The following is a 17,399-nucleotide window of genomic DNA, read 5'->3' on the forward strand; positions in this document are numbered from 1 at the left end:
CCCACCTCCGCCGCCGGTCGTGACCCCGGTCTCGAGCTCCCCGACGCCGAGCAGGTCCCGCATCCCCTGTCCTCCGTGCGCGGGGCGGCCGTGGCGCGCACAGCGAGCGCGGCGGCCGCAGCGGGCATGGCGGGCGAGGCCGCCGCTGTTGCTGGTGCCGGGGCACGGCGAGCGGGCCGGCACGGCGGGCATGGCGGGCGTGGCGGCCACGGCGCGCATAGCGAACGCGGCGGGCATGGCGGGTGAGGCGGCCGCGGCGAGCGGGCGGGCGCGGCGGGCATGGCGGCCCGCGCGTGCTTTGGCGAGGAGGCGGGGGGATGCCCAGATCCGCTCGAGCTCCGGCAAGGAGTAGGAGGGAGGAGGGAGGGAGGAGCACCGGCGAGGGAGTGGGCTCGGGGTCCCGCCGCCGCTTGTCGTTGCTGCTCGAAGGAAGTCGCGCCGGAGGAGGGAGGCGGAGGAAGCCGCATCGGAGGAGGGAGGACCTCGCGCCGACCCTGCTCGCCACCGGTCCTCCCCCGCCGCCCGGATTTGCTCGGAGCTGCGCCGCAGGCGCCGCGAACGGGAATGAGGCCGAGGTGGCGGCGAGGCGGGCCGAAGCCCCCGCGGGGCTCGCAGCCGCGGCCGCGGCCGCGTGCGGGTTGTGGAATAGCGCGCGCGAGGAGGGAGATGGGACGAGCTCTGTGCAGCGGAGGGAGGAGGGAGGAGGAGGGGGCGGCGCGCCGCCACCACCTCCGCCATGCCATGGCCTCCACCGTGAGGAGGGGTGCGCCGGCACAGAGGAGGGAGGAGGGAGGAGCTCAGTGTCGCGGCGACGCTCCTGGCGGCCTCCGACGGCAGCGGCGGCGCTTGTGGGGGTGGAGAGAGAGGTGAAAGAGATGAGGAGGACGTAGATATAGAAGATGAAAAAACTCAAGGGCTTTTTTTATATATTCATGTCCATTGAAGGGTTATGAACTTAAGTGACACAACTTAACAAGTTCAGGGTGCCAGATTTCGATTTTGCGAGTTCGTGGATCTAAGTGGCACCTGCGGACAAGTTCGAGAACCGCTGGTCTATTTATTTATTTACTTTTTTTTGCCTCGCGTGTCTCTGGCAGATTCCCAGCGCCCCGTGGCCCACATGTCAGTGTTTTCCCTTCGTCAGATTCCCTTTTGTGCTCCTCGCTCCCCTGTCTTTCCCATAGTCACAAAATTCCTGGGTCGACCGGGTCGAGGAACGGGGTCGAGGGTCGAGGGTCGTCATTTTATAAAATTGTGGTACGAATGGGGTATACATCTATGGAACGATAAATTATTATGTGGGACGCGACCCTGATTCATCGGGGTCGATATCTTCGGGTCGATAAAGACAAAAACTATATATGTGCTACTAATGAAGAAACTAATCTGCACAAGCATATAAGAAACATATAAAAGAGTACATTTAGACCATGCTACACGTACTCAGCTCATTGTCTAACAAAAACCACACCAATCCACTGTCCTTAACCTCCTTATCCCAATTAAATCTGCTAGTAATGGGGCTGCGACCCCTTTCAAACCGGGACACGATCCAACCTTGAATGGGACACTGACCCTCTTCGACCCCGACCCTCGAATCGGAACGACGTTCCCGAGTCGAGGGACGAGGCATCGACCCCGAATCCTGTGACTATGGTCTTTCTCTTTCCTCCATCTCCAAATCCATGCCCATTTTCCTTCTCCACTCTCTCGTCGATCTAGTTCTTCCACCAGCGAATGCGTCCCTCTTCCCTCTCTCGGCGCCAAGGCCATGTCACGCCCGCTCTGGCGCCCTCAACATGTTCGACGGATTGCCTCGCCGCCTCACCGCTCCTCCTCCTTGGCTCTGCGGCGCCGCGCGCGGGGACAAGGACCGGGCTCGTGGCACAATGACAGCAAGCGGGCATTGCTCGAACCGAATACCAAGGTGGCGGGCGGAGCTCAACTAGCTGGCGCGTGGGACGGCGGGAGTCCCCAGCGTTCGTCCTACCTGGTACGTGCATATTTCCTGGACCCCGCATGTTGGTTACTATTGTCGGCCGGCCGATGCGCTCTTCGTAGCTCCTTTACTTTGTACCGTATTTCCTTCATTGGTAGAGACTGCACTGTGTCAATTTGAAGTTAGTTCCGGCACTCACCTTGAAGTGGGCGCCAGACAATTTGGCCTCAATGCTTTGGGATTTCAGGAATTCTAGGAACCTAATGGTTTACTAGTGCCGGACGCGCGCTATCGCGCGCGAACATGGCTTCAATTGTTTAGTTTTTTGCGTAAAAGTGGAATAGGATGGTATGCTTTTGGATAAGGTGCAACAGGCAAATAAAGGAGCTGAGTAGGAGCCGTATATTAGTTCAGCATTAGATTGTACACAATGTCCTGGAAAGTCTGCAATACAACCTCGACTGGAACCACAATTTACAGTACAATCATTAAGCGGTCGCGCGCGCGCTCAGTGTTTCTTGAAAAAAAAATGTTTGTTGCTGGAAATGATATATCTGCAAAAGAACAATATACAAAAGTTACCCGGTCAAGGGGAATGCGTCTTGCAAAAAATTGGAATGCAAAGACGAACGGCTGTAGATAATACTGCAAAATAAAACAGATGACCTCTGCAAAATAAAACAGCTGACCTCTTTCAGCTAGGTTAAGGTTCAAATCTGAACCATGCAGACATTTCAATTCAAAATAATCTGCTTTAAACAGTCACAGCCTGCAACTGTTTGTAGGAGCATAATTGTAAATAAATAGCTCCCAAAAATTGGTGCTATGCTAAGCTTCTTATTTGGTCGTTGTGTAAAGAGCTGCTTGTAGCATAGTACCCAGCAATATGTAAGCACCATGAAGGCATCAACTACGATAATATTCAGGCCTGTTATAATGTAGAAGGTACAAATGGAAGTGGTTAGAAAGTAACACCAAACAATAAGAAGAAATTCATCTATGAAAATCATAAGCAATTGAATATGTCGCACTACTGAACAAAAGGCATGCCTTGTATGGGTGCTAGCTGAAACCTATTCATATACAATGCTTAATCGCAGAACTGGAAACTGAATAGGAAGCATAAGTTCTCTTTGCCGAGGAAACTTACAAAGATGCTGTTGCGATGGAGCTGTGGACCACGATTTCATTTGCAAGCTAAGAAGAATACAACTGCAGTAAAGCACATTAAAAATAGGTAAAATAGTCAAATAATCCTTCAACTTTGCTCCAAGGCTCAAATTAGTCCTTAAAGTATCAAATAGGAGCAACACCAATATATGTGAGATTAAGAAAAAAAGGAAATAGAGGTGCTGGATGTATAAAGGAGGAAGGTGGGCATCTGTGGTCGAGTCAGAAGGAACTTTCAAACTTGTTTCAGCATTGAGGTTAACGGATATTTCTGCTTGTCCGGTTACTAAATGGGTTTTCACGGACCTGGAAACGAGCCGCTGCGAACATATACCTGAATGGAGAATAAGTCATGTAAATGCTAGGACGAGGCATTCTTTTCTGGTTATCTGAAACATTCAGAAGGAAAGAGGTATGGCCGAGCAGGAAGAATGAACAGCATCAGATAATTTGGTAACATTGCATTCCTTAGGCAGGTGGACTAACTGAAGCTTAAATTGAATTCTGGCATTTGTATTGAACATATGAGGAAAATCCTGGGTCTAGATAGTTTAAAAGTGCAGTTAACATTCTATCATTGAAGCATAAAACACAGAAAAGGTAATTCATGTGAGATTGGCACTTATAGTAATCTAGTATGCATGCAGGCCTAATGGAAGGGGAGTATCAGGACAACTGTAATTTTCTGAACCTGTGTGCTTAAATCCTTTATCTGTGAGTGACAACTAAAGCTTGTGAATATAATAATGAGGTGAGGATGTAATAACCTGTGAGATGCTGCTTAGAGGAAGATGTTGCAACTGAAGCACTCAGGGTAGGAGTTTCATATTCAGACACAGGGAACAGGTGAGCATCTCCTGCAACCTGTCAATGGGTACTATTTAGATCCAGGGCAGACAAAAAATGGAACTCAGCATTTACTTCTGCAGCGTTCGTGGGCTAATGATTTGTGAAGGAAGTATCCTATTTCAGGTAGTGCTAGCTGCATTGGGAAGGATTCGTACCTTGCTGGTCGTCTGCTGCAGCAACATGGATTCTTCGGTTACTGAAAGTTGGTACCTGCATGTGTTAACCTCTTCTGGAGGATGTATTTCCTACGTTTTTTTGTCGATTTTCAGAAGGATAGGAGTTAACAGGGATGTACGAAGAGCCATTACCTAGTTTAGGAAAATCTTAGTCGGCATGATGGGGAGGTAATAGGCCTATGTATAAATGATTTGTGATTTTAAGTCAGCATGAGAACATTTGTAGAGGAGACATTACAAATCGTGGCCACAAATGGCGAATGCACCATCAGTAAAAGATAAGACTTAAATAGGATGCAGCATTTGCTTACTTTTGGCAGCGTGAGGGAACAATGGAATGCTTTAGAAGGATCAACAAGAGCGTAGCAGTAGAACATACCTTTTTTTTTTTCTTTCCTGGCAGCGTAAGCAAATCTGAAAAGGAGTCCACTGGGTTCACTCAACTTCGTCAGCCCTTTTCAACCAAGCGGAAGGCAAAGTCAACTTGATACTATGTAGAATGGCATAGTTTAACAGCTCAGGAAAATGGCATGGTTAGACATACCGGAGCAGGATGAGGATTCCACAGCAACGCGTACAAGGAACTCTGTATTTGCAGAGGCATTGGACGATATTTCATTTTTTTTGTTTGGAATTAAAAAATTGAATCCAAATCGGCTTGTACTCGCATCCAATGGAGTACAGCTTGAAGCTGACCATGACAAACCGAAGAAAACAATGGGTAGCAATCTACACAAGAATTTTTTTCCAGTCAGAAAACACTAAGGTAAGAAAACTGATGGAAGAAAAAAAACGAGCATCATTTGTCAACATTGAGTTGCTATGCAGGCAAGGAAAGTATGGAATGATTCACAGTGGCCACTCAACAGCACAATCCTTAAGATTGACACATGCAAAAGCTGCTGCTTCCAAGCAAAAGAAAGAGCATCGAGTTCAGAGATACAGGCTAAATAATTATTTTTGACAAAAAGACACATTTATACTCTATACCTAATCTACCACTACAGGAGTACACGAAGCAGCAACAAAAAGGCAAAACGGTACATGGTTTCGATCTGGTCCCATCAAATGCCATCCATGAGCATATAACTTTGTCACTTCGCTACAAAAATTCAGAATCGGCTCAGCACTTTAGCCTGTGTAATGCATATTATATGAAAGTCATAGAAACATCCGTTTTGCTGATACCTAAATATCATGAAATGCACATCTTTAAGAGATTCAAAGGTGCATGTGAGGAGATTCAGAGGTGCCTGTGCATGCAGGCAGTAGCATTCAGAGATTCAGAGGTGCATGGTGGCCATGGCGGACGATCCAGCTGGAGAATGCCTCGAGCATCCTCATGTCCGCCCTGTAGTGCCTCATGGTGAAGTCTAGCAGCGCCCGCCACATGAAGTCCGGGTACGCCCGCGGGTTGCGCGCATCCACCAGCTCCCCCGGCGGCCGCACCACCTTGTCATCTCCGGGCAGAGGAAGAAGGCCAGCGAGCGGTGCGGTACGCGGATGTTGACGACGGCCTGGTGCAGGCAGCTCCTGTAGCTGACGTTGGAGAGCGCCATGAAGGTGTCGCCGATGTTGACGACCAGGGCGCCGGCGTGGGGGCAGATGGAGCGCTAGCGTCCGGCGGCGCAGACCTGGAGGCCGCCGACGTCATCGTGGTGGAGGATGGTGAACGAGGTGGGGTCGCAATGCAGGCGGTGTCCATGGCCACCCCGACCGGAATCGCGTTCGCCGACGAGAGGAGCCGAGGCGCCGCTGGATCCGCTCCTCGGCCGCCACCAGCGTCTACACGGGCTGGTACACGGCCACGAACACCGGGCCCCCGCGGTCGATTGATCTGCACAGGGAGCCGCCGGGGAGCCGCCGGGGAGGCCACTGGATCCGGAGCAGCCGGGGAGCCGCCGCCGTGTAGGCCGCCAGCGAGGCCCCTGCCATATCGCCGCAGGCGGCTCGGACACGGGCGGCGCTCCCGCGCACGCCAGCCTACTACCGGATCCGCGCCGCAGCGGCCTCCTGCAGCGCCACCGTGGGGCCGGGGGTCACCGCGCGTCGCCAGGAGCCCCTGGAGCCCCTCCCCGTCGCGCGCCGCCGGGTCCTCGCCGCCGTCGCACGCCGGGGGCCGCAGCCGGGATCCGGGATCCGGGCCGCCGCGTCCATCCCGCGCCGACGCGCGCCCACGCCGGGCGGCCGCCGTCGCCGCGGAATCCGGCGCTGTCGCCACGGAATCCGCCGGGGAGGGAGCTGCAGGCAGTGGACCGCGCATGTCCACCACACGCCTGCCCCGTCACGTGGCTGCCGACCCGCGCCGCCGGCGAGGGTTCCAGGGGGCCGCGCGCGTGGGAGCAGGGGCACCGGCGCCGTAGTTGCGGAGAGGGAGGGACGAGGAGCCGGCCGGAGAGGGAGGGGCCGGCGGGAGGGAGCCGCCGCGCCCCATGTGGATCCGGCGGCCGCCGCCGTGGACCCGCGCGGATCCAGCGAGCTCGAGGCCGGATGCGCCGGAGGGAGGGAGGAGGAAGGATGCTACACGGGCTCGCAGAGGGAGCGGAGCAGGGAGAGAGGGGCGCCGCTGGGGAGCTCGAGGCCCGCACTTCGCCGGCCGGAGACGCTCGTGCGCGCGCCATGGCTAAGCCGGTGGGCGAAGGGAGGAGGAGGGCGGCGCGGATCGAGGCCCGGTCGCAGCGCGCCGCGAGGAGGCGCGACGAGGTGGCTCTGGCCCGCGAGGAGGAGAGGGGCGGCCGCGAGAAGGAGGGGACCCCGTGGCCTCCGCGGAGTGGAGGGGCGGCAAGGAGGCCAGAGAGAGAGAGAGGCGGAGAGGGAGAGAGACCCAGCCATGTTGACGAGGGAAGACACATTGGTATAAAGAGAAGCAGGCGACGGACGTCGGGAGCCATCAGATGGCGAATCGGACGGCCGCAAATAAAAGGATGACGTGGACGGCCTCCCTATGCGGCGTGGGAAGGAACTTTCATCTATAGAAATGTTCAAAATGCTGAAAAGTGCTGGCAACATTCCCTATGAAGTCACAAAAGTGTTCCTTCTGCATAGTCAATTAGTAATTGTCCTTATTGTCACGACCCCAAATTTTAAGGCCCGGACGGTCCGGTGTGAGGCCCGGACAGTCCGGTAGCTCCTCTATTCTAGCGTGCCGCGCGTCGCGCGAGGCCACGCGCCAGCCATCCTCGGTATGCGTGTGTCGGGCATCGCCGCCGGCCATCCTCAGTTAATGCGTCCTTATCCGCAGTTGTCGTCGCCGGCCTTATCCCCCTCTGAGCTGCCGTATTCCCCTTCTCCTTCTCCCCCTTCCTCGAGCTCGAGCCGAGCAATGGCACAGCCGGCGCCACGACCATCTCCGTCGCACCTCGCTCCGATTCCGCGTACCAGAGCCAGCTCCGCCTTGTCCTCCACCTTTGCCGTGCTTCCCCAAGTCCGGCCGAACCCCACCCTAACCGGAATCGATCCCGCACCGGCCGGCCGCCATTGGAAGCCGTCGCGAGGAGCTTCGTTGCCGCCGCCGATTCGCCGCCCATGGTGAGCCCCGCTTCGATTCCTCATGGCTGCACCTCCCCACCGCCGCCCTCCTCCGATTTGGGTGCTCATCCATCCTTTTCCCCTCTTCTACAGGCTTCCCGGCGAGCACCTCCACCCGTCATCGTCTCTGCTTGCTATGGCGCCTCCCTGTTGCGCCGTCCCTTTGTCTGAGCTTTGGGTGAGCTCCCCCTCACCCTGGACCGCGCTCTGCTCGTGCTGTTCCGCCCCTGCTTGCCGCTGGCGGGAGTGGTGAGCCTCGCTGCCGTGCTGCGTGTGTGATTCTGTGTGGGTAGAAGATGAACAGTAGAAGCTAATAACAATCCTTGTTGTACTTGTGTGTGTTTGAGATTGCAAAAATCATAGAAAAATAAATATAGATCCAAAAATAGTGAAACTTGTTTTGTTAGTTTCATCTTGCTTAGATCTACTCATGAAAAATATAGTTTTGCATGTTACTGTCCTGTCCTATAGATTTACTTGTGGTTTAATGTTGAAAAAGTGATATAAATACTTAGTTAGTTGTGTACTGTTCTAAAAATGTCAAACCAAATTTTTCTAGACTCCTTGTGAAGTGTAGTTTCCAGTGGTGCAACTTGCTTATATGTTTCCCTGCTGTTTGTTAAGGTTTTAGTGTGATTTCATATGCTCTGTCCAAAAGCTTGTTTAATGTGTAACTTCTTGCTGAAAAATGATAAAATGGTGAAACCAATTTTGTTAGCTTTGTTTTCTTGTCTAGCTTCTGTGGTAATTTTTCTAGATTTGTTCAGTTAAGTTTGCGTTCCTTTTCTGAATTTACTTGTATAGGACAGCTGAAACTTGTAACATTAATAGTTAATTCTAGGAAAATGCTTTTGCTGTAAATCCAATTTTCATGAGTTCCTTGTAATGTCCTCTGCATGTTCAATTTAATTTGTGATTTATGCTTGTTGTATAAGTTTATTTGCTAATTCTTGATCTAGTTTTTCTGTTCGCGTGTACGATAGTAATTGTTTGTCGTCGCGTGTGTTACGTCTGTGCATCATCGTATATGTGCCATTCATTATGCATGTCTTATCACCCTTGCATAATCTAGGGTATCACACTAATGCATGCATCTCATTTCATGCATAGCATTTCTTGCACAATCATGGCATCATGCTAATTCTGGCATCTCATTCATGCATTATAGTGACTGAACCATCGGAGAACGAACCCGTTGAGCCTGCCGAGTCCGTCGAGCCTGAACCCGGAGTCCAGTTCATGGTCGAGCCCGAAGTTAACCAAGGCAAGCAGCTAAGCATGAATCCTTGCTCCTATTTAATCTGACCTAACTAGTTATCTCACCGGGTAATGTTGGGTTATATATATAGTATGTATGTATTGCATTCTTATACCTAATTTCCTGCATTATCTTCCTTGAATTGTTAACCATGTCCTTGTCACTTGTTAGTCAGCAATAACTTAATCTGACTAGATGCTTAGCCCGGCTTAGAGTACTTCTTTTGCTCGCTAGACAGGAATAGTCTGGAGGATCACACTTACTGGTTACCCTTGATCGCACTGGTTTGGTTTAGTGGTATGAGTTTGGTAGTATCGAGATTCGAGCGGAATAGTAGGGCCTAGAGAATGAAATCACATGGGCATAGTCCGCTTGAATCAATTAAGGACCGAGTTGATGCCATCGGCCTTGAGCACCTCTCCGTGCTACCACATATCCAATATAATGGAACGGATGAGCCAAATACCTTCTTCGACTTGATCATTGGGGCCCGGTCCCAGATGCGTGGCCAACGGGCTATGCAGGGAGGCTTAGCAGGTCCCCGAGTGGAACTATGTGTAGGAAAATTTAGAGATGTCCTCGGTGGAACTAAGTCTCCACGCGCAAGCTGGGCGTACCCTCAACGGTTGAGCCTGGTTGGGAACGGTTGACGTGAGTACCCCCTTGCCCGGCGTGATCGGTTGGGTGAGTCGCATGGTCCTCGCGTCGTGTGGGTAAAGTAGTACACCCTTGCAAGGATTTAATCAATTCGAATTGCCGCGCTCTCGGATATGAGCAAGCTCTTGGTTCGTCGAATTCTTCATAGAGAGTTTCGGTATTGTTGGTTTTGGTTTCATGTCATGTTGAGGATCTGTTATATATATTGTGTTACTCTCTTAATCAACTAAAATTCTGGGGGTTGGGCAAGATTAATTAAGTTTGCTAGGTGATAGTCTAGGCAGCTTATGTTTATGCAATAAGTACTTAAACTTAAAGCTTTTCCTTGAGCCTTTGCATGAGCCTTGTTTATTTAATCGCGTAAGTCTTGCGGAGTACCTTTTGTACTCAGGGTGCTTTCTAAACCTAGTTGCAGGTGAGCCAGAAGTGGTGTTCGGCCATTTCTACCCCACTGATCCTAATGCGGGGGAAGAGTAGGCTGTTACTGCTGTGGTGATGTCCTTGAGCAAGGCATCATCATCTTAAGTAAGTTTTATCGTAGCTGAGCTTCGGGAGAGCATGTATTTTCAATAAGCTCTAAATCTTTGTTTAATATGACTTGCGTGAGCCCAAGGCTTGTAAAGTGAAGCTTGAAACCCACCTATATTGAACTTGTAACATTAAGTCTCGAACTTTGGTTTTATATAACTGCTCTTTGTGGATTGTTGGCTATGTATTCGATTGTATACGGTATGTGCATATGCTGATTCTGGGCGTATGTTGGAGCACATACCGGGACTACCGGATTTGGTATTATTTTGAATGAATGACGTGTCGGTTATTCGTGTCTCTAGATGTGGGATAACACGTGGCACGCTCTACGGCAAGCACGTGTTAACTCTCATCTGGGTGATAATGACCGGCGGTTCGTTTAAAATAGTATCAAATTGGGCGGTTCTCACACTTATTATCAAACTTTGCCTCGCTGAATTTCGTTGGTTGAAGCAAGATATTTGACCCACATTCTCTTCTCACAATGCGTTGGTTCCAATTAAGATAATGGATCTACTTTTGATATAATATTGTGACATTTATCCTAAACATATTTCTTACTTGAATTATGTGTCCCACGAAGTGCCAGGTGGTCAGCAAGCAACATTGATGGTCGACAACTCTAGTAGTGGTGCTTAGTGGAATTTGCCACCAAATGAAGAAGGTAATTTGTATTGTCAGCTTTCCTTAACTCCTTGAGGTAACAGCATAAGGTACTCGTTGCTGATGCCGTTTAACTCATTGTTGTCGAATGTCTTGTGTGTTTTCCTGCGGTTGTTGTTATTGGCTCTGAGGATACAGATTCTTTCAGCAATGAGCAATAAAATCATAGTGTTTTAAGTCATAACTATATGGATGGCGATATCGAAATGGTTGATCAATTCCCTGTTGAAGTGGTTCATAGCCACTCTAATTTCGATCTGCATCCAGATGATCTTGGCTTTTACCATTACACCCCACCACCTAAGAAAAGCAAAGAATTTTATTAAGCATATGAAAAAGGAAATGTTAGCTTGAGCGGGTACTCTTCTGGCATTGCATCCTTTGTTTGTTGGCACTTTTATTTGATCTATGTACTTAACTCATTCCATTATTTTCCAGAGTACATTTTTTTCACAAAGTGCCTTATGACATCGAGTTTTCTGGAACTAGTCTGTGGAACCAACTCGAGTGGGGTGGTGCTTTTGATGTTCCTATGTGTGATGCAATAATGAGGTTCTACAAATCACTTGATGATCAAGTGTATGAGCCAGGACATAACCGCTGGAGACATTTCCTTCCAGCAACTTTTGCTGTAATTTTCCAAGCCCCCTGTCCTTCATCCTAGAGCTATTTAGCTGCAGTGTGTCATGGATTATGACAAGTGTTTCTCTATTGCTTGCAGGAGAGAGTGCTAAATGGAGATTACTACCTTGGTGACAACCGGATCCATTCTTCGTTTCTTGGCAACCATACAACATTGAAGATTGTGTCATGGTATGCTGCTTAATAACCAGCAGTTCTTTCCCTTTTCTCCCAAAATCTTGCACAATCTAACAATTTCCCCATGCATATAATGTCAGCTCATAGTTCCAGTTGTTTCGGAAGGGAGATGCAGTTGTTACTTTTGGGACTTTTAGTCACTGAAAATACATGTTCTAGATCCTTTAATGATGATGAGTTGTTACTTTTGGGACTTTGTGGACCACTATTAACTTGTGAAACTTAATTCAGGAACTACTCAGGGTTGTTTGCCACACACACACTATGCTCGTGCTTTTGATGGCTTTCAGCTATTATGGGAACTAAAGACGGTTACCAACAAACTAAACAACAGTGATTCTTTACTTTACTTTCTTTTTTGTGGGACACATTATCAACATCTTTTTCTTGCTTCTGCAGGCTGAACATGGACTAAACATGAAGAGTTACTTTACCAACTTCTAAGTAAAGAATGGCAGGGAATTACGGAGACATACCAGAATTGTTGATCGACCTGTAAATTTGAGGATGATGCTTTTGTGTTGTGACCTCTAAACAACAGACCATACACAATCTCTATTTGGTTGTTTGTTTTGGGTGGAATACAAGTGACATTGTTTAGGTTTGTTGTTGTGAGCACCATTCAAGTTAGGTTTGGTTTGGTCTGTTTTATTGAACATCATCTATGTTTGATCAAATCTGTTTGAATCATTGACCTGTTGATACCATTTGAGCGTCTTCGTTAAAACTATTGGTCCCTTGTTATGAGGCTTGAAATGTTGGTCCCTTGTGAACATCTGTGCAACCATTTGGGACCAGCTTCGTTAAAAGCATCAATTACAAATTTTAATAATGGTTCTTCATGGCAGCTTCGATACTATAGCTCAGTCATGTTGGTGGTACCAATTCGCATAGATATATAACAGTAGCTCATGGCACCAACTCAGATAACAACAATGAATACCCAAACAAACTTCATCGATTAGTAGTAAGTTGTGCAAAAAAAACTTTCTAGGTTGGAAAACACAGACAAATATAGATTGGTCAACAGTGCCAAATATTTTCCATTGAATCGTGCCAGTGGTATATTAAATTGTCTCAACAATACATTTAGTAGTGATATAAAAAGATAATAACTTGGCATCCACACGCAAATACATGAACCATCAATCAAAGGGACCTACATGCAAAATGGATTGTAGGCACTGCAAATCTTGCATGTCCAACAACCAAAACACCATCTACCATCAGGTCCAGATACTAGCATCAGTTGAAATTAGAACTCCCCATTCTCAGTAATACCAACATTTTTTGTTACGCATTCTGACATGTTGGTCATCAAGCCCGCGGGTGCTGCAACACTTCTTGTTTTCTTCTTCTTCTTGCAAACCTTCCTCCCTAACTGCTTCAATTTCTCCCTTATTATCTCATTCCTTGTCTTGTAGCGATTCATCCTTTGAACACCACGCCTCATTTTCACTCAAACTAGCACTAGATCCTGCTGCACCATACAAGTTCCGATGGATTCACAATCTGTTTCGGTAGCAGCATACTCACAACAACTTCCATTAACATTAGCAACTCGGTTGCCTGAAACAATTAGTTGTAAAGGTTAGTCTCATTTTTTTTCAAAGAATAACTAATTATGGAATCTCCAAATCAAGAAGCCTTTTCTTACATGGTACTGGCTTTGAAATTCTTGCATTATTTTCCCATATTTATCCTCCTCCTTTGTACCAAATCCATCCTCCCAAGAATATATATATATATATATATATATATATATATATATATATATATAAAATAAAACTCTTGTGCTTCACTCACGCAATCAAAAGTCATTCCAGGTGTATTTACCCTTTCTATTTGAAGAATTGTGTAGCGCCCTCTCGATTGCACCCATTAAGCTTTGGGGGCACCCTTTAGGTGCCTTGAGGCAGCCTCTTACTGAAAAAGGAAGGGAACTAGATATAGATACAACTCATTTTGATCAAGCTTTGTTGTCACCCATGGGCTATATGTAATGATCAGGTGCATCTTTTAGTCATGTGCATCTCTTGTTAGAACATGGTAGAATATTTATCATAAACAATAGTTTTCCCAATGTCTATTCTACAACCAAACAACAAAAACAGGGGGCCATCATTAGCAAGCCAGATGGCACAAATTCTGTTTCACAAAGCTGAATTCCACTAATTAAGTAGGCACCAAAAAAATGGTCAGCAGGTGCATACCCTTTAGGCCATGGCTGAGCTACAGTTTCTGTACTGATCATTGTGCGTTGGGCAGAATCATTCCCTTCGTGTTCCATTTCTAAGACAAACTGCACTGATTCATTCTGGTTGCCAGCAGCCTCCTCTCCTGTCGAAAGTCCTATGGACTTTCTGCCACCATCTCCCACGCTTATCAATGAACAAGTCATCAATGCAAAGGGAAAAACAATCAGTTGTTCAGTATCAATAATAATGGTCAAAGGCATGCAATGTTCCAAATGGCTGTCTATTTCAATCAGGAAATACTTACCAAATGGAGGAAGATTCAGCTTCCACAGATGAGTTATGTTCCACAGGGTAACTTTCAACATCCAAACAACTCCTGAATATCCATTGGAGGTCTAATCCTTCTTCTACGCTGCTACTACCATTTTTTTCCATTCAACTCATCAGCTGCAGTGTTCAACACTCCACTGCCGGCTCTCATTACCATATATATCCTGGAATGTCATTCCTGCACCTGATTTGCTTGTGAACAAACAAGAAATGTAGACAGAAAAATACTCGTAAAAACAAACAGTGGATGCAGTGCAAGATGGTTCGGAACCTAGTTTCGGAAATCGATTAGGAATAGAACAGACCCATTTGATTCCCCATGCCTCCATGGTTGAAGTGTGATTGGAGCATGAATGGTAGCAGCTATGAACAGGCCGTTGCTGGTTCAATCGAAACAAATCCCGGCCCGTTGCTGGTTCTAGAAGTTGAAGGGCAGATTGAGATTGTGTGGCCGGGAAATCAACCAAAAGTAAACTGAACCGGGGAGTAGAAAACAAGATCGAGGCTAGTACATGTACCGTCGATTGAAATACGCTGAACCAGCTCTTTCCGATGGCTCCGTTCCTCTTTTCCAACCGCCATTGGGGCTCCTCACCAACTTCCGAAAAATCTGGATCTAAGAAGAGGAGGAAGACTCCATTGTTGAGTTTGTGGAGAAGAATGCATGCTCGTCAAGGCGCTATGGCCAGACCAGGGAGGAGAATACGAGGAGAGGAGTGGGTCCCAACAAATTTGCCTTGCTCGGTGCCTGGGAAAGCATTGCGGTGGGCAGGCAGACGATGGGCGGCCCATCCTGGTGGCACCAACTTCGGGGGAGAATCTGGCAGCACGAATTTTGAAGCTGCATCCACGGTGGTGAACGTACCTGCCCGGGCCGGCACAGGTGGAGAAACCACACTCCGGTGGCGACTGGCATCCCGACTGATATACCGTCCGGGGGTGGATGGTAAATGAAATACCGTCCATCCCAGAATTATCTCTGAGCCGTTGGATGGCACATGTGCGGCTCAGATTACGCCCCGAGTATGATAAGACAGAAACGCTTTTCTTCCTCCTCGAGCTCTCCTCCGCTCTCGCCGTTCCCCTCTGGAGTCCGGCGGCCTCGGCAACTCTGGTGGTCCGGTGACCTATGAGAGATCGCAGCAGGGTGGAGGCCGCGACCCGAACGCCATGTCAAGCCACTCCGCTGTGTCCTCGGCGGTGATTTGGTGAACGGGGAGGATTGGATGTGTTCGGGTTAATCCGACCAGACTAGACCGGCGTGGAGGTGGACGCGCAGGAATGCCGCCGAGGTGTCGCTGGCCAGTTCAAGTATCAGTGCCCAGGTGACAATAACTGCAGATCAAGGCAAATAAAAGCTATGTCGAAGAGGATTCCATTCCATGATGGATTGGCGGTGAGATGGCAAAGACCGAAGATTTTAATGGGATGGTTCACAGTCACAGATACTCCGGAGTTCAGAGTCGTATGCTGATGAATTATGTATGAACATCGACGAAAAAAAGCAGTCTAATAAACTGTTAATGTTTGCAAGCAAGATGCTTATGGTTCTTTCATTTTTGTCTTGTTTATTTTGGTAGGACCATGTTGGATGCTTGAACTCTTCCTTTACAGATACAGTTACACTTCAACTATGCCAACTACCACAATTTATACCCCATTTGTGCGCTTGGAGAATTTTGCCGACGACTTCTGGCAAACAAGAAGCAAATGCCTGTAAACATGTCGTCAAGGGTATTGTTGCAGATACATTTTCTCCCAAGAACATAATTTTTTTTATTTGTTGAATATGACTTTATATACAATCCATGGCTGACACTTTGCTGATACGTCAACCAACGCAGTCAAATAGTCTAATGCAGTAGATTCGCTCTACTTGAACAGAAACCAGAACCGTAGCATTCTATGGCTTACATTTTGGCATTGGTTGAATTATGTTGCATCATCAAAGGTATCCCTTTGAAGTTTGAAGGACCGAGTAACCCAACCCATAGTACCTGAACCTGTCAGGAATGTCATACCAGCTCGATTTTTCAGGTAATCAGATCAGGTAAGGTCAGTCATCAAGTCTTGACGCGCATTGCATTCAGGACTGCTGATCTTCCGAAAGCCTGAAACAGCTACTGCAACGCATTCGAACGCGCAGACGCCACTGAAGGCGTTCATTTTTCAGCGCTTCAGTCGTGATCTATTTTTTGTCAGGAAGGTGAGGCCGCTGTTGGACTGAAGCTTCTTCATCTCTTGTGCTTGGACTGAAGTTTCTTCATCTCTTGTGCTTGGATCTGGACGCTAGTCCTCAGAGCTTGCTTCTGCATCAAAATGATTTGGAAGGCCAAACTCCCCTGCCCATAGTACCATGTACATCGATTCCCAACTCCGATGAACGCCACCGAGTCGCTGGCAACGAGAGATTCTCGAGGCCGGCGTGTCATCTCGGAGTCGATCGGTTGTGCTTCTGGCAATCTGGCGGCCTTGGCGACCGCGCCGACGGGAGCGACCGGCCGGGCCGGCGGCGTCCTTGCATCGGCCAGCAAACCGGCGAGCGCACGTGACCGAGGGCTTGGGGAGCTCGAGGCGGAGGCCAGGATTGCGCGGCTGCGCCGATGATGTCGGCCGGGTGGGCGGTGGCGACTGGCAGCCCGACGCCCGGCAACCTTCCGGGGTGGACGGTAAATGAAATACCGTCCACCCTGGATTGCCTCTGACAGACGTCGGATGGAAAATATGCGGCCAGGATTTCCAGCGCATACCGTTTCTTTTCTTTTCTTCGTCCTCTCGCGCTTGACCGGTAGCTGTTCCCCCTTGGAGGCTACGCCTCCGGTGGCGCTGGCGCAGGTAGCAGCGGCGAGAGATGCGTATGAACGCCGGCCGCCCAGGTGGGATGGGCGAGATCAAGTCTCTACGGTGTTCAGGTGCATGTCATGTGGGCGTGGCGTCCATGGCGACGGGCGCAGCCGGGCCGGCTTCGTCGGGCACAAAGCCGACGAGCGCGCGCGAGGCCTCCTGCTCCTTTGACAGCGGCAGCAGCTTGAGTTGGGGCGAAGTTCATCAGACGGCAACGGCATGGTCGATGGTGACGATGGACGCCGGATCGAGGCCGGGTATGTCTCTTCTCGGCGTCATCGACCGTTTTGCCGTCCGCGGCGGCTCAGCCGGGGCGGCGTCGTTGGGCAGCAAGCTGACGAGCTAGCGCCAGCGGGACGTCCGCCGGTGACTGGGCACTGGGACTCGAGGTAGCGCCCATGGGAGCGTGGTTGCGCCGAAGATGTCAGCCGGGTGCC

The 17,399-nt window shown here is 49.2% G+C and overlaps 1 protein-coding gene and 3 long non-coding RNA genes across 21 annotated transcripts; 2 read left to right on the plus strand and 2 right to left on the minus strand.

Annotated features, from left to right (window-relative positions):
• Positions 1-1,670: 1,670 nt before the first annotated feature.
• On the plus strand, positions 1,671-12,307 carry LOC120708168. Of its 5 annotated transcripts, XR_005689253.1 has the most exons (6): positions 1,671-1,993; positions 10,698-10,772; positions 11,210-11,402; positions 11,493-11,584; positions 11,822-11,901; positions 11,990-12,307. It is a non-coding gene; the product is annotated as an uncharacterized LOC120708168 (long non-coding RNA). The 5 variants fall into 5 exon arrangements; XR_005689250.1 differs by having other exon boundaries at positions 10,692-10,772; positions 11,822-12,307; XR_005689252.1 differs by having other exon boundaries at positions 10,692-10,772; positions 11,261-11,402; positions 11,822-12,307.
• Positions 2,313-7,082, minus strand: LOC120708167. Of its 11 annotated transcripts, XR_005689245.1 has the most exons (7): positions 5,323-6,978; positions 5,179-5,236; positions 4,679-4,863; positions 4,114-4,588; positions 3,877-3,973; positions 3,090-3,443; positions 2,319-2,867 (listed from the first exon to the last, which is right to left on the minus strand). XR_005689245.1 is itself a non-coding variant. In XM_039993293.1 (5 exons), the coding sequence occupies exons 1-5, from the start codon at positions 4,138-4,140 to the stop codon at positions 2,674-2,676; spliced, it is 435 nt and encodes a 144-aa protein (XP_039849227.1). In that variant the 5' UTR covers positions 4,141-4,257; the 3' UTR covers positions 2,319-2,673. The 11 variants fall into 11 exon arrangements, 2 of the variants coding, with proteins under 2 accessions (XP_039849227.1, XP_039849226.1); XR_005689241.1 differs by having other exon boundaries at positions 2,313-2,493; positions 2,606-2,867; positions 4,679-6,967; XR_005689240.1 differs by having other exon boundaries at positions 2,313-2,493; positions 2,629-2,867; positions 4,679-6,963.
• LOC120708169 lies at positions 7,181-8,068 on the plus strand. The gene is made up of 2 exons (XR_005689254.1): positions 7,181-7,662; positions 7,756-8,068. It is a non-coding gene; the product is annotated as an uncharacterized LOC120708169 (long non-coding RNA).
• A 298-nt stretch (positions 12,308-12,605) lies between the features above and the next one.
• Positions 12,606-14,946, minus strand: LOC120708170. 4 transcript variants are annotated; one of them, XR_005689258.1, is made up of 6 exons: positions 14,637-14,927; positions 14,424-14,536; positions 14,093-14,296; positions 13,804-13,971; positions 13,248-13,516; positions 12,606-13,159 (listed from the first exon to the last, which is right to left on the minus strand). It is a non-coding gene; the product is annotated as an uncharacterized LOC120708170 (long non-coding RNA). The 4 variants fall into 4 exon arrangements; XR_005689257.1 differs by having other exon boundaries at positions 13,248-13,681; positions 14,093-14,536; positions 14,637-14,946; XR_005689256.1 differs by having other exon boundaries at positions 14,093-14,536; positions 14,631-14,923.
• Positions 14,947-17,399: the final 2,453 nt, after the last annotated feature.

Source organism: Panicum virgatum, chromosome 5K (assembly GCF_016808335.1).
Source record: "Panicum virgatum strain AP13 chromosome 5K, P.virgatum_v5, whole genome shotgun sequence".
In the NCBI taxonomy this organism is placed as follows: Eukaryota; Viridiplantae; Streptophyta; class Magnoliopsida; order Poales; family Poaceae; genus Panicum; species Panicum virgatum.